The 24286-nt window shown below is 45.3% G+C and overlaps 1 protein-coding gene across 1 annotated transcript; it reads left to right on the forward strand.

Annotated features, from left to right (window-relative positions):
* Positions 1-9509: 9509 nt before the first annotated feature.
* Positions 9510-23771, forward strand: LOC147673796 (uncharacterized). Its single transcript, XM_086946418.1, has 2 exons — positions 9510-9859; positions 21399-23771. The coding sequence occupies exon 2, from the start codon at positions 22433-22435 to the stop codon at positions 23366-23368; it is 936 nt and encodes a 311-aa protein (XP_086802544.1). The 5' UTR covers positions 9510-9859; positions 21399-22432; the 3' UTR covers positions 23369-23771.
* Positions 23772-24286: the final 515 nt, after the last annotated feature.

The raw sequence follows: 24286 nt of genomic DNA on the forward strand, positions 1-24286 counted from the left end.
TTCTCTGCAAGAAAATTCGTCCTGAAACTACAAGTAAGTAATCATATAGCTCTGTTACTAAATTCTAATGTTTTTTTGCTATTACTTATAGACCAAAATTTGTAAACTAATTTGTTATTTCTTTATGTACTTTACCTTTAAACAGACTCTACAAACAAATCAAGTTATACTTCAACTTCAAGATACAGGACACTTTAAATTTAAAAAAGGTATCTACATATGTTTGTAACTATCAAAAAAGGACTAGCTTGGTTGTGTTCATAGGGAGACTCAGTACGTATGATAGCAAACCATTTGGTTTGGTTGTTAAGCCCTCACCCACCGACCTAGTCGGTGGCATGCTTCATCATCGGGCCCACCACAGTGACACCGAATGTGTCCCGGGTGTGCTTCGACTCCAGATTACTGAGGAGCTGGTATACTTCTCTGAGTGTGCTGTGAGGGGGTGTATAAGAAAGTGAATTAAAAGCTATGCAGTGGGTCCCAGTGCCCGAGGGTATACAGAACTTTAATAGCTGGGCCCACGCTAGCGAATAAAAAGGCAAGCGGACGCGGTGGAGCGAATTATGAACTCCCGCGTCCTATGTGGTCGACATGTTTCAGCCAGGCCTTTTATGTTTTAAAACTGGCTTTCCTCAGGACCAATGAGAGTGTGGGTGAAAAATATAATTAATATTAAGTGAAGTGAGTTTAAAAATGTGTCACACACGCTAAGGTGCTATACGTGTATGGAGGGGGATTCCCTCCGCTTTACTACACAAAACACAAAGGACGAAGACAGACGTACAGGGTAAAGTCAAATGAGTATATTATACTGGAAACACAACGCATAGCCGGCAAGTTTAAGGTGTGTGAACGACCTCTACCGGCGAGATTTAAATCGTGGCCATGAGAATTCCATGGCAGTGGTGATTTATAAAGCGTTTATAAACGGGGTGGAGGTGGTGGACTAAACAGCGGGCAATAGTCAATGGGTGAGAATCAGGTAAGAACAATTCTTTATCCTCACACTTGCTATTAGCTGTTAAAGCCTCAAGGGTCACCAGGCAGGGGAGAACTAACCCTAGATGTTTGGAAGGCAAAGGTTAGAGCCAAACCTGTCAGGAGAGAAGGTTGCTTACCTATGTAGTCGTGATGGGTTTATCTCTATACTTACGAGATTACCGGTCTGAGAGCTCCGTGAACCTGTAGTCCTGCTGCGGTGTCCCGAGTGAATGAGGGTCAGGAACATACGGGTATTTATACTCAATCGTAAAGGGCGTTACCTGTAATGGGGTGGAGCAATGGGCGCGGCTGCGCGTGATTATGTATTAAGTGTCAAGTGGCGCATACACGCATGATCAGTGTAGAGTGTTCATAGACTACGCATGCGTATAGGTATGCGGTTACTACATGGGAAATATAGCACAGAAAACATACAGAAAGGGACAGAACCACAAGTCCAATCGGAAACAGGGCTCAACAATTCAATGAATTCCATGGTATGGAATCGTTAAGTCCAGTCAAGTGGGTGGAAAGGCGGTAAATCCACCGTTGTTCTCTTGTATGCAGAGTTCTTTCATCACAGTTATCAAATTTCTCAATAACTGTCCACGTGAAATGATTGGGAGTGTGGTTATGGGACAGGAAGTGTTCCGTCAGTTTACTGATATTCTTGCCACATCTCATGGTACTCCTATGCTCAGTCATCCTGGTCCTCACTTTTCTAGTGGTCATGCCGATGTATTTAAGGCCACAGCGACATATGATCAAGTATACCAAGTTGGTAGAATTACAGTTAGTAAACTGGCGTTGTGTCCAGACTTTGCCATCTTCCAGATTGAGTGTTTTTGATAGGGAGGTCAGGTGGCAGACACTACAATTGTTACACGGTTGGTGTCCGGTTAGTTTAGGCAACCCCCATGCATTGAGGATAGTGTTACTTGTGGATCGTGGGTTTGCTCTGGGTCTTGTCGATACTAATTGATCTCTTAAGTTCTTGGCTCTCTTGTAGGCAAAGCGAGGGAGGTCCCACTCTCTAGTACCAGAATTGATTATTTTCCAATTCTTTTTAATTATGCTGGACACCTGGTTAGAGGCCGTGTTGTACGAGGTTACACAGGTCATGATGGGTGACTCCGGTGGTTTCGGTACAGTCTCAAGGAGTGCATCCCTATTTTGATTTCGTGCCCTTTTGCAGGTCTTGGAGATGATTCTCATCGGATAGCCACGATCTTCCAGTTTGTGGACTAGAGCTTTAGACTGTGATTTGTAGTCTTGAATTTTGCTACAGTTGCGCCTTATTCTTAAAAACTGGCCAAAGGGGAGGTTTTCCCTGAGAGGCCTGGGGTGAAAACTGTCAAAGCGCAATAAGGAATTGCGTGCGGTAGGCTTGTAGTGGGTGGTGGTAATCAAGCCATTTTGTTCTGCCTTGATGTTGAGGTCCAGGAATGCCAGTTCAGTCGAGTTGTTAGTACATGTAAACCGGAGATAAGTATCCCGATCATTGATCCACGTCAGGAATTGGTTCAGGGTGTCCTCATTGCCCTCCCAGATGATAAAGATGTCGTCAATATAACGACGCCAGGTAATGATGTTGGCTGAGTAAGGGTTAGTGGGGGCCTCGATGTGGCTACGTTCAAAATGATGGACGTAAAGTCCGGCCACACTCGGGGCAAAAACACTCCCCATCGAGGTTCCATTTGTCTGGAGGTAGAATTTTCCTTCGTATTCGAAGTAGTTGTCTTTTAGAGCCAGGGCCGCACACTCAAGAATGAATTTTCGCGGGGTACGGTATTGCCAGGTGGTTTCCATTAGAACATCATGTAAAACTTGTAGGGTTGCATCCTGAGGTAAGCTTGTGTACAAACTCTCTACGTCTAGTCCGACAAGGAGTTGTGTTTCGGGATTGAAGGCAATATCTTTGATGATATTCAGCAGGTGTTTAGTATCCTGGATATAGGATGATGTTTTTTGAACAAGTGGATTGAGGAAAAAATCGCAAAATCGCGAAAGGGGTTCAAGCAGGGATTGGACACCTGATACGATTGGTCTTCCAGGTGGTGGATTTATGCCCTTATGCACCTTAGGCAAGGTGTAAAAGTACGGCACCCTCGCGTTCTTAGTGCAAAGATAGTCACCCTCCTGTTTGGAAATATGTTCCGCCTCAACAGCCTCTTTGACAAGTCGGTTTATTTTCAATTGGAGTTCCTCAGTAGGATCTCTGGTCAGAAGTTTGTAGTTCCGAGTGTCGCTCAATAAGCGGCAGCATTCCTTATCGTAGTCACATTTATTCATGACCACGATGCCTCCTCCTTTATCCGCAGGTTTTATAATGCGGGTCGGGTCATTTTGTAGATGTTTAATCATTTCCCGTTCATGATAGGAGAGGTTGTTGAATGTGTTCCTTGGTTGTAGTTTTTCAATTCCCGCATAGACAGCATTTTCAAAAGTGGTGATTTCCACTGGTATACTTGCTGGTGGAGGAGTGAAGGTGGATTTCACTTTCAGTCCGGTTTCATTTGTGTTTTCCCGATTGTCATCCTGTTTTTCTTGTTTCTCAAAAAATGCTTTTAATTTCAGTTTCCGGAAAAACTCAGCAAGCTCCACATGGAGTTTGAACATGTCGAGTCTGGTAGTCGGAACGAAGGAGAGGCCTTTATTGAGGACAGTAGTTTCCTCGTCAGTTAGGGGTATGTCTGAAATATTGAACACCAAAGGGTTGTCCATTTGGAGTGTAGCTATTTGCTGGACACTGCTTGTTCCCGGGTTTTGTTCGAACTCACCGGGTTTTCTTCCGTTTCCCAGTGTACCCGTTGGGTGAGATTTCTTCTCTTGCCGCGTGATCTGCGGCCCTGGCCTAAAAAAGGGTACCCTTGATTATGGTTGTTCTGAAAGTATGGCATCTGTCCTGGGGCGTATAGTGGAGGGTATCCAAAATATGGAGGTGGAATGGGGCCAAACGGTGGAGGGCCAAAATTGTGATGTTGTGGGGGCCCTTGCCAGGGTTGTTGCCAATTTTGACCTCTACGTCCCCTTCCTCTTGTGTTGGTCGAGCCTGTGCTTGACCCACTGGAGACAGAACTGTTGTCATCAGAGTTGTCTTGACCTTTTGTCGGTGCCGTGTAGTCGTCATCGGCATAGGGGTATGTTTTAGAGTAACTGAATCTTTTCAGATCCTTTTCAAACTTTTTCATCTTGGTTTGTGTGAGGTATTCATTATACTCAGACATTTCACGGTTCTGGTCCTCAAGTTTTTTCTTGTAGCCTGTGAGTGTGGTTTTGAAATGAGTCTCTGATGCCTGGATTTCTATAACTATGGCATCAGACAGGCGTTTAGCAGTCTTGATAATAAGCACCAACCAGTCCCTGGTACAGTGCCAGGCTATTTGGGCCCAGTCCTTCCTGAAGGTGACATCATCCAGGAAGATCCTGGGCGCGTTGGTAACCAGTAGATCCCTTGGTGCTGTATTAGTACGCAGGTATTGTGCGAGAACGATGCCATGCAGGATCGTGCGAATCCTGTTCCGTTTTTTCTCAGTGAGAGCGTCCCAATCTGAAGTCTGTGCTACGGTAGAAGCTGTGGTGAAATCTGCCTGGAGAGAAGGGTCAGCGAGGATTTCACTGATATTATCCTCTGAGTAAGTTAGGCCAAAATTTTGTGCCATTGTTGCAAGGTTTTTATATATCTCTCACAGCTGTGCGCTGCCAAGTATCAGCAAATCAAAACGGAGAGAGAGGACTAGGTAAGCCAGTCCGGATCCCCAAGTTAATATGTAACTATCAAAAAAGGACTAGCTTGGTTGTGTTCATAGGGAGACTCGGTACGTATGATGGCAAACCATTTGGTTTGGTTGTTAAGCCCTCACCCACCGACCTAGTCGGTGGCATGCTTCATCATCGGGCCCACCACAGTGACACCGAATGTGTCCCGGGTGTGCTTCGACTCCAGATTACTGAGGAGCTGGTATACTTCTCTGAGTGTGCTGTGAGGGGGTGTATAAGAAAGTGAATTAAAAGCTATGCAGTGGGTCCCAGTGCCCGAGGGTATACAGAACTTTAATAGCTGGGCCCACGCTAGCGAATAAAAAGGCAAGCGGACGCGGTGGAGCGAATTATGAACTCCCGCGTCCTATGTGGTCGACATGTTTCAGCCAGGCCTTTTATGTTTTAAAACTGGCTTTCCTCAGGACCAATGAGAGTGTGGGTGAAAAATATAATTAATATTAAGTGAAGTGAGTTTAAAAATGTGTCGCATACGCTAAGGTGCTATACGTGTATGGAGGGGGATTCCCTCCGCTTTACTACACAAAACACAAAGGACGAAGACAGACGTACAGGCTAAAGTCAAATGAGTATATTATACTGGAAACACAACACATAGCCGGCAAGTTTAAGGTGTGTGAACGACCTCTACCGGCGAGATTTAAATCGTGGCCATGAGAATTCCATGGCAGTGGTGATTTATAAAGCGTTTATAAACGGGGTGGAGGTGGTGGACTAAACAGCGGGCAATAGTCAATGGGTGAGAATCAGGTAAGAACAATTCTTTATCCTCACACTTGCTATTAGCTGTTAAAGCCTCAAGGGTCACCAGGCAGGGGAGAACGAACCCTAGATGTTTGGAAGGCAAAGGTTAGAGCCAAACCTGTCAGGAGAGAAGGTTGCTTACCTATGTAGTCGTGATGGGTTTATCTCTATACTTACAAGATTACCGGTCTGAGAGCTCCGTGAACTTGTAGTCCTGCTGCGGTGTCCCGAGTGAATGAGGGTCAGGAACATACGGGTATTTATACTCAATCGTAAAGGGCGTTACCTGTAATGGGGTGGAGCAATGGGCGCGGCTGCGCGTGATTATGTATTAAGTGTCAAGTGGCGCATACACGCATGATCAGTGTAGAGTGTTCATAGACTACGCATGCGTATAGGTATGCGGTTACTACATGGGAAATATAGCACAGAAAACATACAGAAAGGGACAGAACCACGAGTCCAATCGGAAACAGGGCTCAACAATTCAATGAATTCCATGGTAGGGAATCGTTAAATCCGGTCAAGTGGGTGGAAAGGCGGTAAATCCACCGTTGTTCTCTTGTATGCAGAGTTCTTTCATCACAGTTATCAAATTTCTCAATAACTGTCCACGTGAAATCATTGGGAGTGCGGTTATGGGACAGGAAGTGTTCCGTCAGTTTACTGATATTCTTGCCACATCTCATGGTACTCCTATGCTCAGTCATCCTGGTTCTCACTTTTCTAGTGGTCATGCCGATGTATTTAAGGCCACAGCGACATATGATCAAGTATACCAAGTTGGTAGAATTACAGTTAGTAAACTGGCGTTGTGTCCAGACTTTGCCATCTTCCAGATTGAGTGTTTTTGATGGGGAGGTCAGGTGGCAGACACTACAATTGTTACACGGTTGGTGTCCGGTTAGTTTAGGCAACCCCCATGCATTGAGGATAGTGTTACTTGTGGATCGTGGGTTTGCTCTGGGTCTTGTCGATACTAATTGATCTCTTAAGTTCTTGGCTCTCTTGTAGGCAAAGCGAGGGAGGTCCCACTCTCTAGTACCAGAATTGATTATTTTCAAATTCTTTTTAATTATGCTGGACACCTGGTTAGAGGTCGTGTTGTACGTAGTTACACAGGTCATGATGGGTGACTCCGGTGGTTTCGGTACAGTCTCAAGGAGTGCATCCCTATTTTGATTTCGTGCCCTTTTGCAGGTTTTGTTGATGATTCTCGTCGGATAGCCACGATCTTCCAGTTTGTGGACTAGAGCTTTAGACTGTGATTTCTAGTCTTGAATTTTGCTACAGTTGCGCCTTATTCTTAAAAACTGGCCAAAGGGGAGGTTTTCCCTGAGAGGCCTGGGGTGAAAACTGTCAAAGCCCAATAAGGAATTGCGTGCGGTAGGCTTGTAGTGGGTGGTGGTAATCAAGCCATTTTGTTCTGCCTTGATGTTGAGGTCCAGGAATGCCAGTTCAGTCGAGCTGCTAGTACATGTAAACCGGAGATAAGTATCCCAATCATTGATCCACGTCAGGAATTGGTTCAGGGTGTCCTCATTGCCCTCCCAGATGATAAAGATGTCGTCAATATAACGACGCCAGGTAATGATGTTGGCTGAGTAAGGGTTAGTGGGGGCCTCGATGTGGCTACGTTCGAAATGATGGACGTAAAGTCCGGCCACACTCGGGGCAAAAACACTCCCCATCGAGGTTCCATTTGTCTGGAGGTAGAATTTTCCTTCGTATTCGAAGTAGTTGTCTTTTAGAGCCAGGGCCGCACACTCAAGAATGAATTTTCGCGGGGTACGGTATTGCCAGGTGGTTTCCATTAGAACATCATGTAAAACTTGTAGGGTTGCATCCTGAGGTAAGCATTCAACAACCTCTCCTATCATGAACGGGAAATGATTAAACATCTACAAAATGACCCGACCCACATTATAAAAACCTCCGGAAACTGAAATTAAAAGCATTTTTTGAGAAACAAGAAAAACAGGATGACAATCGGGAAAACACAAATGAAACCGGACTGAAAGTGAAATCCACCTTCACTCCTCCACCAGCAAGTATACCAGTGGAGATCACCACTTTTGAAAATGCTGTCTATGAGGAAATTGAAAAACTTCAACCAAGGAACACATTCAACAACCTCTCCTATCATGAACGGGAAATGATTAAACATCTACAAAATGACCCGACCCGCATTATAAAACCTGCGGATAAAGGAGGAGGCATCGTGGTCATGAATAAATGTGACTACGATAAGGAATGCTGCCGCTTATTGAGCGACACTCAGAACTACAAACTTCTGACCAGAGATCCTACTGAGGAACTCCAATTGAAAATAAACCGACTTGTCAAAGAGGCTGTTGAGGCGGAACATATTTCCAAACAGGAGGGTGACTATCTTTGCACTAAGAACGCGAGGGTGCCGTACTTTTACACCTTGCCTAAGGTGCATAAGGGCATAAATCCACCACCTGGAAGACCAATCGTATCAGGTGTCCAATCCCTGCTTGAACCCCTTTCGCGATTTTGCGATTTTTTCCTCAATCCACTTGTTCAAAAAACATCATCCTATATCCAGGATACTAAACACCTGCTGAATATCATCAAAGATATTGCCTTCAATCCCGAAACACAACTCCTTGTCGGACTAGACGTAGAGAGTTTGTACACAAGCTTACCTCAGGATGCAACCCTGCAAGTTTTACATGATGTTCTAAAGGAAACCACCTGGCAATATCGTACCCCGCGAAAATTCATTCTTGAGTGTGCGGCCCTGGCTCTAAAAGACAACTACTTCGAATACGAAGGAAAATTCTACCTCCAGACAAATGGAACCTCGATGGGGAGTGTTTTTGCCCCGAGTGTGGCCGGACTTTACGTCCATCATTTCGAACGTAGCCACATCGAGGCCCCCACTAACCCTTACTCAGCCAACATCATTACCTGGCGTCGTTATATTGACAACATCTTTATCATCTGGGAGGGCAATGAGGACACCCTGAACCAATTCCTGACGTGGATCAATGATCGGGATACTTATCTCCGGTTTACATGCTAGCAGCTCGACTGAACTGGCATTCCTGGACCTCAACATCAAGGCAGAACAAAACGGCTTGATTACCACCACCCACTACAAGCCTACCGCACGCAATTCCTTATTGCGCTTTGACAGTTTTCACCCCAGGCCTCTCAGGGAAAACCTCCCCTTTGGCCAGTTTTTAAGAATAAGGCGCAACTGTAGCAAAATTCAAGACTACAAATCACAGTCTAAAGCTCTAGTCCACAAACTGGAAGATCGTGGCTATCCGACGAGAATCATCTCCAAGACCTGCAAAAGGGCACGAAATCAAAATAGGGATGCACTCCTTGAGACTGTACCGAAACCACCGGAGTCACCCATCATGACCTGTGTAACTACGTACAACACGGCCTCTAACCAGGTGTCCAGCATAATTAAAAAGAATTGGAAAATAATCAATTCTGGTACTAGAGAGTGGGACCTCCCTCGCTTTGCCTACAAGAGAGCCAAGAACTTAAGAGATCAATTAGTATCGACAAGACCCAGAGCAAACCCACGATCCACAAGTAACACTATCCTCAATGCATGGGGGTTGCCTAAACTAACCGGACACCAACCGTGTAACAATTGTAGTGTCTGCCACCTGACCTCCCCATCAAAAACACTCAATCTGGAAGATGGCAAAGTCTGGACACAACGCCAGTTTACTAACTGTAATTCTACCAACTTGGTATACTTGATCATATGTCGCTGTGGCCTTAAATACATCGGCATGACCACTAGAAAAGTGAGGACCAGGATGACTGAGCATAGGAGTACCATGAGATGTGGCAAGAATATCAGTAAACTGACGGAACACTTCCTGTCCCATAACCACACTCCCAATAATTTCACGTGGACAGTTATTGAGAAATTTGATAACTGTGATGAAAGAACTCTGCATACAAGAGAACAACGGTGGATTTACCGCCTTTCCACCCACTTGACCGGACTTAACGATTCCATACCATGGAATTCATTGAATTGTTGAGCCCTGTTTCCGATTGGACTCGTGGTTCTGTCCCTTTCTGTATGTTTTCTGTGCTATATTTCCCATGTAGTAACCGCATACCTATACGCATGCGTAGTCTATGAACACTCTACACTGATCATGCGTGTATGCGCCACTTGACACTTAATACATAATCACGCGCAGCCGCGCCCATTGCTTCACCCCATTACAGGTAACGCCCTTTACGATTGAGTATAAATACCCGTATGTTCCTGACCCTCATTCACTCGGGACACCGCAGCAGGACTACAGGTTCACGGAGCTCTCAGACCGGTAATCTCATTGTGGTAAATATTTGATTTACCGTCCTAATTTCTATGCAGGTAAGTACTTAATCAATAATAACTCAATCGGAAAGAAAGAGGCAGAGTCCGTGGTGTTAGAGTTCTTAGGGGTTTTATTCCTTAAAAAGGAATGGTCATGACCGGATATCTTGTTCCTGCCACCACTGGGGTGCAGGAAGGGATAGAGCCATATTTTATTGACAATACATAGCTTATATACTTAAGTCACATTATAGAAACCAATACAGTAGGCGTAACAGCTGAGAGAAACAAGATAAAACACACACGTGGTAGTGATACGTAATTAGAAGGCGTGAACTAGGCGTGAACATAGAGGTGTGTGCTAGAAACGTCACAGGTAGGTGTCACAAGGGGTGGCAACAAAGCAGAATCTTGTAATGTCAGCAGAAATCTGAGGCCTGGATGCGCGCGCAGCTGCATGACGTGTGATTGACGTGAAACCGGAGGGTGCAGGGGACTTGACATTTACACTGGCGGAAAGAGACAGAAGTCTGGCATGTCAGATCAACTCGTACTCCATCATATCTGGTATCTGATGTTTAGGAACCATATTATCTAAAAGGGAAAGGTCTCTGGGGCAGAAGCTATTCTATACTGACTGTGAGTGCGTGTATAAGCGTCTAAGTGTCTGCATGAGATGAGAGGGGGCATGGGCCTACCATGGTAACAGAGGCTATGAATTACTTGCACGGAGACAGTGAGGCCGGGCCCCTTGCTCTGCAGCTGGGGGGATGTTTACTTAAACTAGTAGGCAGGAATGCATTTTCGAGGAGCGGAACAGATAATTCGAAGGTTGAATACAGTCTTGGCAGGCAGCAGGCTGAGCTAAGCGCCGTAAGCCGCACAGGGAGTAAGGCAGAGGTCACGGGTACAGAGGCAGCCTGGGCTGAGGCTTTCAGAGTCAGAAGGCAGGAAAAAAAGCTCGATGGCAGAATTCAGGGCCTACTTCGCCAGAGCTGAAAAACGTGTAAAGTACACCACAAAAAGACGTTGGCATAGCATACTTAGCAACAGAATATTCAACCCATTCAGGGTGGGTCTGAAAGAGGACATATTAACGTTGGACGCAAATGTATTTGCGTCTTCATAGCTGGCACAGGAGGGAAGTTACATGCACTTTAAGCTGGTACATGGAGACGGTGGGGTACACGTTAGGGAACATTACTTGACCATAAAATTTATATTTCCTCATTCCCTCCTTGTTCCCTACGGACCCTTCATGATATATCGATCCTCATGAATCGATCAGTCTGTTCTTGTAACATCATTTGTTCTTCTTTCTTCCTTTCACGTTTTGAGAGAAAACTGGAATGTTCAATGCACGATGTGGCACACAGTCCACAAATCGCTGGCCCACACTGTAGGCACAGGCAGCAACTGAATACTATGACAAGGGCAATGCCTAGGAAGGATAGGATCTTCCATCCCCAAGCGGTCAACGTTGTCCAGAACCAACCGGACCAAGTCCAGGTGCCTGGATTCTGATGTATCAAACTTGCAATTTTATGAAGACGTGTAATAGCTTTGTATACCGTTGGCGCGTTTTCTGGAATGAAAACACAGCAACTTGACCCGATGACCTTACAAGCTCCGCCTCTATCTGCCAAGATGACGTCAATAACAAGACGATTCTGAAGGACAACAACCCGCATGGCGGACTGCTCCTCTGTTAAGTTACCTAGGGCGGAGGCCGTTTCATTCACTACTGCTTCAAGTGTTCTAGTTAATCTGCGTATTAGTTTACTGTTTTGGACGGGACCTGTGAAGAAAAAGAATCCTTTATTGAAATCTGTGTATTGCTCCCATGCCGTTTCAGTGTAGTCGACAATCGGGAGATCTCCTCGGAGTCTATTCTTTACTAGGTTTCTATTTCTGTGATAATCAGGAGGGGCTAGGAAAACAGGTGGCAGAAGGAATGCAATGTAACAGGTACCATCCCAATCTGGAGGCAAGCGTATGTATGCGGTATGACCACAAACAAAGTAGGAATGACGAGTAGCTCTAAAGGAAGATTTGCCTTGATCACTGAATTCGACCACAGTAGTACATTTGCTATGACCTAAGTGTACTGAACCCTTCTTTCTGACACATAAATCACCAGTGACTGGTAATACTGACATAGCAGGGAGGACTGGTGCAGCTTCGGATTCGACAGTAAGAATCATAAGGTTAATTGTGTAATTACCTAATCCATAAACTTCATTTTCTAGATCAGTTCCTATTCTAGTGGGGAGTCCCTTCTTGTCAGGGTAACAGGCATTAAGCAGAACTAAGTTCAAGTTTCCCCAAACCCAATTCCCTTTGAAAACAGCGACATCAGGATCTAAGGAATTAATTATTCTAAACCATGCACCACAGGAGCCATTGTGAGTGAACGGGTACGGAAAGAGAGGCAGAACTCCCTTGTATTTCTGATAGGGAGGGAGTCGGCCACATATCCAGCAGTTTGTAGCGTTGTTAGTCTGATGGGAGTGATGTAACATACTAATGAATGTGTTGTTGCGCAGCGCGAGTCTGTAAGAAAGTTCGTGGGGAGGTAATTCACTAAAAGAATGTTCGGCAGTGACATTGTAAGCAGATTGTTCACGCTTGAAAATAGGGTAATATATGGGAAGCAATATACTAGCAACAATAATCAGAAGACTTAGAAAAAACATAATCAATAACGTCACTATACAGTGACTGCGGAGTGATTTACAATATGTACGTTTCTTGAGTTGTCTCTCTCTCTCTCTATCTCGATCTAGGGGATACATGTCAGAAACTATTTAACCGATTCACCTAGGGGAGGACTTAAACAATTAAACTGTCTGACTTGCTAGATCGAAGTTTCATTCGGTACTCCTCTTGGGGAGTTTTCTCTTGTTTGGTAACTTTAAAGTCTTTAGTATCGAGGCAGTCCTTTGAGGGGGTGGACGAGTCTGTTTCTGGCAACAGTTCATTAAATTTTTTTATATGACTCGTATGGATCCACCCCTTTCGGCCTTCCACCTTGATAGCGGTCTGCGTTGTAAGAAGGACGGTCTTCGGTTCTTTCCAGCGGGGCTCCAGCGGACTTTTCCTGTCGAAGTTCCTAATTAGCACTGTGTCACCGGGACGGACATCATGTGGCTTTACATCAGTGTTGTCAGGGAAGGCTGCGGCAACCTGTGAACGACATGATTGGAGTGCAGACATCAAGGAGGCAAGGTAATCTGTCAGCATATTACAATCAACATCTGTAATTTTCATAGGGATGGGCGTCCCCCACATATTCGGTGGTCTCCCAAAGACCACTTCATACGGGGATAGTCCTGTTCTCGAATGGGCGACCATTCTCATATAGAACAATGCAACTGGCAGGGCGACTATCCAGTCGACCCCTTTCTCTTTACAAACTTTAGCAAGGCGGGTTTTTAGTGTCTGGTTATGCCTTTCTACAAGGCCAGCGGCTTCGGGATGTCGGACACAATGGAATCTCCACTGATATCCTAGCAGCAGGGAAACCTGTTTCATGAGTTCGGATGAGAATGGCTGTCCGTTATCTGAGTACACGACACGAGGCAAGCCGTATCGTGGGAAGAATTCTCGAACCAGCTGCCTGGCAGTGGTCGGAGCAGTGTAATCTGGGACTGGATATGCTTCGGTCCAACGGGAAAGTGCACAAACAATTACGAGGACATATTTGAATCCTCGACAACGGTCCATCTGGATATAATCCATCTGGAGGACTTCAAAAGGGTGATCGGGAGGATGAAATCCACCTTGCTCTACAGTGACGCTTTTACCTGGATTGAACTGACAACAGATCATGCAAGTACGCACTTTCTGTTTTGCTGCTGCTCGTAAGTGTTTGTTGTACCAGAGATTCTGTAAACTGTCTAACATCGCTTTCTCTCCTAGATGTGCTGGACTATGTGCTGTATTTATTATGACTTGAACCATAGAGTCGGGGAGAAACCATGTAGATTTTCCCTTCGTCATCCAACCTTGATCTGTCTGGATCCCTCCTAGTTCAGTCCATTTCTTTATTTCATCTGCAGTAGCATGTGTCTGAATATCTATTACATCGAGTGTGGGATCCCTAACTGTCATACAATGTGTCGGTACTATTGTCTTTGTCACGTCAGTTGTCTGGGTGTGAGTCAACGCTGTATGTTTTGCTGTCTGATCTGCCAGGTCGTTACCCTGGGAAACAGAATCTGTAGCTTTAGTATGTGCTTTACACTTCATGACGGATATGCCTGAAGGCAGATGTATTGCTTCTAACAGTGCTTGAATGAGGGAACCGTGTTGGATCTTGGCACCGTGAGAGGTCAAGAAACCTCGTTCTTGCCATAACATTCCGAAGTCGTGTACGACTCCGAACGCATAACGGGAATCAGTGTATATGTTAACATTTCTGTTCTTGGCTAGTATACAGGCTCGGGTCAGAGCGATGAGCTCTGCTGCTTGAGCAGACAGTGTGTCAATACGATATGTTTCTTTTACTTCAGTTTCAGTGGTCACTGCATACGCGGCCACTAATTCTCCTGTACTTGTTCTCATACATGAACCATTCACATAAAGTGTCAGGTCTGGATTTGTCAATGGAACATCTGTTAAGTCTCGTCGGGGCTTTGTTACTGCATTAATAATCTCTATACAATCATGCGGGGCTGGATCTGTCATAATTGAAGGTAACAATGTTGCGGGGTTTAGAATGCTGCAGCGTCTGATCTCTATGTGTGGCTGAAATAGCGTCAATTCATACCCTGTCAGTCGTGCTATAGTCAAGTGTTGAGTCTGAGTTCTGTTTAAAAGAACCTCTACAGAATGTGGAACTTGTACTGTTAATGGATGTCCTAAAACAATTGAGTCGCTCTGTCTGATTGCTAGGGCTGTTGCTGCTACTGACTTTAAGCACGCAGGGAGTGCCTGGGCTACTGAATCCAATGTACTTGAAAAATAAGCGCAAGGCTTATGTGAACCTGCTTGGTCTTGAGTGAGGACAGACAACGCTGTACCATCACGTTCTGTAACAAAAAGTGTAAAAGGTTTGCTGTAACATGGTGTTGCTAAAACTGGTGCTTGGCATAAAGCTTTCTTTAACCCTTTCGATGCTGATGACGAGCTCAGCTCGTCATGATGCACAGTTGAGCTGTGCTGATGACGAGCTGAGCTCGTCATGAATACAGCCTAAGTACAGTTTCCAGCACAGGGGGGGAAAACACCTAGCAGCCAAGGTGTTAATTCTTCAAAGGCCTGTGTATGTTCCTGAGTCCAAGGAAGGACAGTCGAAGTCGCTGCCTCCTGTGTTGTCAACTGAATGAGTGGTTTAGCTAGAAATGCATACTGAGGGATCCATTGTCTGCAGTACGAGGTGAGGCCTATAAAGGCCCGCACTTCCTTTTGTGTCTGGGGTTGCGGCATATTTACAATTAACTGGATACGGTCAGGAGTGAGCTGTCTCCCCACTTTGGACAGCAAGTGACCCAAGTACACAACTTGCTGAACACAGAATTGTAGCTTCGAAGGAGACACCTTGTGTCCCTTGTCGGCCAGAAAATGTAAAACTGTCAGTGATGCTTGTTCACATTCGAGTTCACTTCGTGCAGTGATCAACAGATCATCGACGTATTGCAGTAAGGCGGTGTTAACTGGCATTTGAATACAATCAAGTTGTCTTTTCAGTGCTTGACTATAGATGCTGGGGCTTTCTGTGAATCCTTGAGGTGCGCGTGAAAATTTGAAACTTCGTCCATTTAAACTGAATCCGAAGAGGTATTGGCTCTCTGGGTCAATAGGCACACTGAAGAAGGCGTTCTTGAGGTCAATTACAGTAAAGAACGTTGCTTCTGAATCAATGGCAGTCAATAGGGATGAGATGTCGGGAACCACAGGGTACTGTGGTACAATGCATTTATTTAGTTCTCGTAAATCAATCACCAGCCGATATACTGGCGGTGCATTGGGATCAGTACGTTTAAGAATCGGAATGATAGGGGAATTACAGATATTGGAGTCGGTCTCTACGACCACTCCTTGGGCAATGAGCTCTTCAATGATTTCCAGTAAAGCCACTACAGCATCGGGTGGTAACTTGTATTGTCTGATTCGTGGTAAAACAACACCTGGCTTTAGTGTAACACGGTATGGTGTAATGTGCATGCAGCCTACATCGGTTGGGCCTTGTGCCCACAGGTGTTCTGGTACATTTTTCAATCTGACATCAAACTCTCGTAATACATAGTGACCCTTAAAGTCACGCAAGAAAAGTCTAACTCCTTCCGGAGAACAACATATCACTGCTCCTAGAGCCTTCAATGTCTTTATTCCTAACAAGTTTTCTGGACATGATTTCGTAAGTAACAAGTCTGTAACACGTGATAATGGACCCACAGCCAAGGGGACTGGTTCTGATACCTCATTTACAATAGGCTGTCCTGAAAAACCAAGGGAAACATTCTGTGAGCCTGAGAGGGGTGCCCCTGGGACTTCATTATGACTGATTGTTGTGCGGCTTGCCCCTGTGTCAATTAAGAACTTTCTGTCTTTTCCCAATACTTGACTGTGTACATAAGGACCCTCTTGATCTACAGGAATCTCAATAAGAGGCAAGCCAAACTCCCTCTCTAGGCTGTTTCATGTGTAACGCTGATAATCGGGATAATCAGATTGGGCATACTGGCACATCTGCCGTGAAACTTGGTGCGTCGCGGCAATGGGCTGTGGCTGTGATTGCGACTGTGATACAGCGGCGGTCTGTCCTGTATGTGATGAAGCATGCATAGGTTGTGAATTCTGTGAAGTCTGTTGCTGACCCTGGTCTTGTCTAGGCGGATGCGGTCTTTCTTTAGTTTTACCTGTTGCTATATTGTGTTTCAGGACTGGACATTCATGTACGTAGTGACCTGGCTGCTTGCAATAGTTGCATGTCCCTTTAACGGGAGCTGCTGCATTACCTGTCTGGGTCGTACCCTTTCTCTGGCCGTCTGCTGGAACCGACTGGGCCACTAACATTTTCATTTTCGTGTCTTTCATACGTTTCTGTTCATGATCCTGTTCTTCTCTGATTCTGTTCTGATGGTACTGTAACATCTGTAACATCTGGGATGGCGTATTTGCTTGCCATGTACTTTCAACTTTATATACACGGTTCTTGACTGATGTCAGGGAATTCTCGACTAACTTTGATACAAAAAGATGAGGGTACGACTCGCTACCTGGTTTTAGGCCACTATTAATAATGAAACATTTCTCGAACCTTGAATAGAAGTCACTGGTATCTTCATTGTGTTTCTGTTTACAGGCTGAGATCGCGTCCCAGTCTTCCTTTTTAGTGGTCAGTAATCTTGGCAGAACCTGTACTATCAAACCTGGTAATGCTTTAGCTTTCTCCCCAAGGCCTAGCCCTGGGGTACGAAGTTTCTCCTCGTCTTCTATTTCTGCCCATATAATCTTTTTGTCTCCCACCTCCCATTCTCTTTCCTTAAGTTTCTCGTAGATGCCTGTGGGCAACAATACCTTTAACATTTTCATGATATCTGCATATGTGTAATCTCCCATCAGTAACATGTCTTTAAGTTCTCTGTGAAAACCTGCAGGGTCTTTGTCGTGACAGGGTACTAGTTTCTTCATTTCCAATAGTTCTAACTTGGTCAGAGGTGTGTGTACATACACACGTTTCAAGGTATTATCGGTACCCATAACTGGATGTACTTCTCGCAAAGGGTTCTGTCCTTCAAGACGCTCCATATGATACATTTTTCTTTCTGGGGGCGGGGCGGAAGCATATTGTGAGCTTAAGAAAGTGTTATATCTGTGCCGTTGTTCTAGAATTATTTGTATTAACTTGGTACTTAGGCCTCCCCATCTGTCCATGAGTAGTGCTTCTAATGTATCGTGTAAGGGACCTGGATCAGAACGTTGATTTCTGTATAAATTGAGAAGGTGCTGAATCATATATGTACCTGCTAATTTCTGCTCGTCTGGAGATAGGTTCAGAAATGTCTGCGCTACTGTGTCATCATTATATATATTAGGGTTGTCAGCCCATAGTACTGCTGACCGGGCTAGTTCTTGTTCATCCATAGAATTGAGTACATGGTACCCCATTCGTTCTCGAAGCATTTTATCAGTGTCTTGGAACTGGTGTTCAGGAGAATTCGGTTTTGATATGCCAGAGAGAAAAACTCTCTTGCTTTCTGGACGAATGCCTTTCCTAAGGTAAGTTCCCTTACCTACATACGCTATTGTATCTGTAGTCTTTTCTGGTTCTTCAGGTGCTTCCTCCTCCTCGGAGGAGGCAGTTTCTTTTTCTTTTTCGTGTATTTCTATTACTGCTTTTCTTATTTTCTTGTACATACTAGATATACAATTCACTTTATCATGTTTCCCTTCTGCTATATTTTGACCCCACTTGTTTAGTGCTTCCATTTCATCCTGTTCTGTCTCAGGCCTGTCTCGTTCTCTTATTAAGCAATTTATGAAAAAACGTAATATATATGCTTTAGTGTCAACTTTCTGATGTTCCAGGGCCTCCTTAATACTTTCAGGATTTTCCCCAGTCTGGACAAAATGATATATTCTATCTAGATGATCAGTCATCCCTGAGAATAACGCTAGGTAATCTGTAGCTTGTCGTAAGCGTAGTGATGCTAATAACATTCTATCGTCTTTGCCGGGTACTGGATCATATCTGCAAACTGAAAGCGGTGCTTTGAGTATGTCAAGACGGGGTGATTGGAGCGTAGGGTGGTTCTGCATGTCCCTAAGGTGTAATCTGTGTGTTGCTGGCGGGGTCTGGTAACCCCCGGTCGCACCTCCTGAGGCAGAGGCTTGGGCATTATCCCTCTGTGGAGTCTGTATATGTACTTGAACTTGTCTCTTAGTAGGATCAGGTAAAAACGGATTTGGTATCTTAACCTTAGGTGTGAGAAGTGGTGGGGGTGGAGGAGGAACGACAGGCTGTCGGACGGGGGAACTTTGTTGCGGTAATGGCGGGATATGGTCTGGAGGCGGGTTGCCATCTCCGTCCCCGTCACCGTCGGTAGGCGGGGCGCGTGAATTGGAGTAAGCAGGTGCTACATCGTCTAGATAGGAATTCAGAAATATGTCTTTAGTAGTCCTGTGAGTTACTTTAGTTGGAACTAATGGTGGCGGCAGATCTTTCGGTATTCCTGAAGTGGCTTCAGGCGAGCCCTCGGCCACTAAGTACATGCCATTTACAAGATTATTTCGTGCGTGGTCTACTTGTTCTGATTTTACTCGAATCCCTTCAATAACTAATTCATTTTCTCGGACTTTATCCGGCGCTTCTCTAAGTCTGTCTTCTCTACGGAGTTCTTTCTCAATTCGTTTATGTGATTCTTTACGCCATAATTCTATGGCATCTTTCTGTGATTGTCTGGCTTTCTTTCTCCATAGAGCTTCTTCTACTTTCAGGATGCACTCAGCATCCCATGTTCCTGTAACGGGCCATCTGTGTCTTTCTTCTAAGTGCTTAGTATAATCGGCCCATAAATCTAGATACAGTATGGCGTCTATGCCATGTTTATGGTACATGAAATTTCCAGGCGTGTCCCTAGGGGGGATAGGAATTTCTTCCTCTAGTATCCCTTTCCTAGTTCCTATCTGCTTTAACTTATTGAAAAACGGCATCTTGTTTACTTTAATACTGTATACTCAATCCTTGCTATTTGATTCTGAACACAGCTAGTTACACAAGAACACAATAATGCACATAAAAAAACAGTCACTCATACCACGACATTAATCACATGAAAAACATTTGAGACATATATGACTACCCCCCTATACTGGATGTCCTGCTAGACAGCACAGATACACTGCTAAGAACAGTGCAAGAACAGGAATAACTGATATACTGCTAAACAGTACAGATACACTGTCTAAAACAGTGCAGACCGAATTTGTGTACCCAAACCCGTCTTTACCGGATACATAATAATGCACCCGTCTAGATACGTCCCAGCAATGGTACTCACCGGGAAGCACGGAAACAGAAGGCCTCGGAAAACTCGACTGGACTGGACCGGACTCGACTCGACTCGACACGTGGATACTTCGGAAACTGGTGGGCCTCTTGACACCTCGGACCTTGCTTCTTTCGGCTAGGCTCTGGTCGGGATCCTCCGCACTCCTCACCGCCTCGTCTGGGTGCTGATCGCAGTCTTCGTCACCTCCGTGGGCCAGAGGGAGATACAGGAAATCCTGCCAGTACGCGTAGTTCCGTCTAACTGATGGCAGGGGACAGAGCTTGCAACGCACCAACCGGCGCGTGGGGTGGGGGAGGGGTCCCTGTTCGGGCGCCAGAATAATGTGGTAAATATTTGATTTACCGTCCTAATTTCTATGCAGGTAAGTACTTAATCAATAATAACTCAATCGGAAAGAAAGAGGCAGAGTCCGTGGTGTTAGAGTTCTTAGGGGTTTTATTCCTTAAAAAGGAATGGTCATGACCGGATATCTTGTTCCTGCCACCACTGGGGTGCAGGAAGGGATAGAGCCATATTTTATTGACAATACATAGCTTATATACTTAAGTCACATTATAGAAACCAATACAGTAGGCGTAACAGCTGAGAGAAACAAGATAAAACACACACGTGGTAGTGATACGTAATTAGAAGGCGTGAACTAGGCGTGAACATAGAGGTGTGTGCTAGAAACGTCACAGGTAGGTGTCACAAGGGGTGGCAACAAAGCAGAATCTTGTAATGTCAGCAGAAATCTGAGGCCTGGATGCACGCGCAGCTGCATGACGTGTGATTGACGTGAAACCGGAGGGTGCAGGGGACTTGACATTTACACTGGCGGAAAGAGACAGAAGTCTGGCATGTCAGATCAACTCGTACTCCATCATATCTGGTATCTGATGTTTAGGAACTATATTATCTAAAAGGGAAAGGTCTCTGGGGCAGAAGCTATTCTATACTGACTGTGAGTGCGTGTATAAGCGTCTAAGTGTCTGCATGAGATGAGAGGGGGCATGGGCCTACCATGGTAACAGAGGCTATGAATTACTTGCACGGAGACAGTGAGGCCGGGCCCCTTGCTCTGCAGCTGGGGGGATGTTTACTTAAACTAGTAGGCAGGAATGCATTTTCGAGGAGCGGAACAGATAATTCGAAGGTTGAATACAGTCTTGGCAGGCAGCAGGCTGAGCTAAGCGCCGTAAGCCGCACAGGGAGTAAGGCAGAGGTCACGGGTACAGAGGCAGCCTGGGCTGAGGCTTTCAGAGTCAGAAGGCAGGAAAAAAAGCTCGATGGCAGAATTCAGGGCCTACTTCGCCAGAGCTGAAAAACGTGTAAAGTACACCACAAAAAGACGTTGGCATAGCATACTTAGGAACGGAATATTCAACCCATTCAGGGTGGGTCTGAAAGAGGACATATTAACGTTGGACGCAAATGTATTTGCGTCTTCATAGCTGGCACAGGAGGGAAGTTACATGCACTTTAAGCTGGTACATGGAGACGGTGGGGTACACGTTAGGGAACATTACTTGACCATAACATTTATATTTCCTCATCGTAAGTATAGAGATAAACCCATCACGACAACATAGGTAAGCAACCTTCTCTCCTGACAGGTTTGGCTCTAACCTTTGCCTTCCAAACATCTAGGGTTCGTTCTCCCCTGCCTGGTGACCCTTGAGGCTTTAACAGCTAATAGCAAGTGTGAGGATAAAGAATTGTTCTTACCTGATTCTCACCCATTGACTATTGCCCGCTGTTTAGTCCACCACCTCCACCCCGTTTATAAACGCTTTATAAATCACCACTGCCATGGAATTCTCATGGCCACGATTTAAATCTCGCCGGTAGAGGTCGTTCACATACCTTAAACTTGCCGGCTATGCGTTGTGTTTCCAGTATAATATACTCATTTGACTTTACCCTGTACGTCTGTCTTCGTCCTTTGTGTTTTGTGTAGTAAAGCGGAGGGAATCCCCCTCCATACACGTATAGCACCTTAGCGTGTGCGACACATTTTTAAACTCACTTCACTTAATATTAATTATATTTTTCACCCACACTCTCATTGGTCCTGAGGAAAGCCAGTTTTAAAACATAAAAGGCCTGGCTGAAACATGTCGACCACATAGGACGCGGGAGTTCATAATTCGCTCCACCGCGTCCGCTTGCCTTTTTATTCGCTAGCGTGGGCCCAGCTATTAAAGTTCTGTATACCCTCGGGCACTGGGACCCACTGCATAGCTTTTAATTCACTTTCTTATACACCCCCTCACAGCACACTCAGAGAAGTATACCAGCTCCTCAGTAATCTGGAGTCGAAGCACACCCGGGACACATTCGGTGTCACTGTGGTGGGCCCGATGATGAAGCATGCCACCGACTAGGTCGGTGGGTGAGGGCTTAACAACCAAACCAAATGGTTTGCCATCATACGTACTGAGTCTCCCTATGAACACAACCAAGCTAGTCCTTTTTTGATAGTTACATATTAACTTGGGGATCCGGACTGGCTTACCTAGTCCTCTCTCTCCGTTTTGATTTGCTGATACTTGGCAGCGCACAGCTGCGAGAGATATATAAAAACCTTGCAACAATGGCGCAAAATTTTGGCCTAACTTACTCAGAGGATGATATCAGTGAAATCCTCGCTGACCCTTCTCTCCAGGCAGATTTCACCACAGCTTCTACCGTAGCACAGACTTCAGATTGGGACGCTCTCACTGAGAAAAAACGGAACAGGATTCGCACGATCCTGCATGGCATCGTTCTCGCACAATACCTGCGTACTAATACAGCACCAAGGGGACTACTGGTTACCAACGCGCCCAGGATCTTCCTGGATGATGTCACCTTCAGGAAGGACTGGGCCCAAATAGCCTGGCACTGTACCAGGGACTGGTTGGTGCTTATTATAAAGACTGCTAAACGCCTGTCTGATGCCATAGTTATAGAAATCCAGGCATCAGAGACTCATTTCAAAACCACACTCACAGGCTACAAGAAAAAACTTGAGGACCAGAACCGTGAAATGTCTGAGTATAATGAATACCTCACACAAACCAAGATGAAAAAGTTTGAAAAGGACCTGAAAAGATTCAGTTACTCTAAAACATACCCCTATTCCGATGACGACTACACGGCACCGACAAAAGGTCAAGACAACTCTGATGACAATAGTTCTGTCTCCAGTGGGTCAAGCACAGGCTCGACCAACACAAGAGGAAGGGGACGTAGAGGTCAAAATTGGCAACAACCCTGGCAAGGGCCCCCACAACATCACAATTTTGGCCCTCCACCGTTTGGCCCCATTCCACCTCCATATTTTGGATACCCTCCACTATACGCCCCAGGACAGATGCCATACTTTCAGAACAACCATAATCAAGGGTACCCTTTTTTAGGCCAGGGCCGCAGATCACGCGGCAAGAGAAGAAATCTCACCCAACGGGTACACTGGGAAACGGAAGAAAACCCGGTGAGTTCAAACACCCGGAACAAAACCCGGGAACAAGCAGGGTCCAGCAAATAGCTACACTCCAAATGGACAACCCTTTGGTGTTCAATATTTCAGACATACCCCTAACTGACGAGGAAACTACTGTCCTCAATAAAGGCCTCTCCTTCGTTCCGACTACCAGACTCGACATGTTCAAACTCCATGTGGAGCTTGCTGAGTTTTTCCGGAAACTGAAATTAAAAGCATTTTTTTGAGAAACAAGAAAAACAGGATGACAATCGGGAAAACACAAATGAAACCGGACTGAAAGTGAAATCCACCTTCACTCCTCCACCAGCAAGTATGCCAGTGGAAATCACCACTTTTGAAAATGCTGTCTATGCGGAAATTGAAAAACTACAACCAAGGAACACATTCAACAACCTCTCCTATCATGAACGGGAAATGATTAAACATCTACAAAATGACCCGACCCGCATTATAAAACCTGCGGATAAAGGAGGAGGCATCGTGGTCATGAATAAATGTGACTACGATAAGGAATGCTGCCGCTTATTGAGCGACACTCGGAACTACAAACTTCTGACCAGAGATCCTACTGAGGAACTCCAATTGAAAATAAACCGACTTGTCAAAGAGGCTGTTGAGGTGGAACATATTTCCAAACAGGAGGGTGACTATCTTTGCACTAAGAACGCGAGGGTGCCGTACTTTTACACCTTGCCTAAGGTGCATAAGGGCATAAATCCACCACCTGGAAGACCAATCGTATCAGGTGTCCAATCCCTGCTTGAACCCCTTTCGCGATTTTGCGATTTTTTCCTCAATCCACTTGTTCAAAAAACATCATCCTATATCCAGGATACTAAACACCTGCTGAATGTCATCAAAGATATTGCCTTCAATCCCGAAACACAACTCCTTGTCGGACTAGACGTAGAGAGTTTGTACACAAGCTTACCTCAGGATGCAACCCTACAAGTTTTACAT

This window comes from Lissotriton vulgaris, chromosome 12 (assembly GCF_964263255.1).
Source record: "Lissotriton vulgaris chromosome 12, aLisVul1.2, whole genome shotgun sequence".
NCBI lineage: Eukaryota > Metazoa > Chordata > Amphibia > Caudata > Salamandridae > Lissotriton > Lissotriton vulgaris.

What these genes read in the sequence shown, in the direction of transcription:
- LOC147673796 (XM_086946418.1), top strand. Translation starts at nt 22,433, where the DNA reads ATGGCGCAAAATTTTGGCCTAACTTACTCAGAGGATGATATCAGTGAA.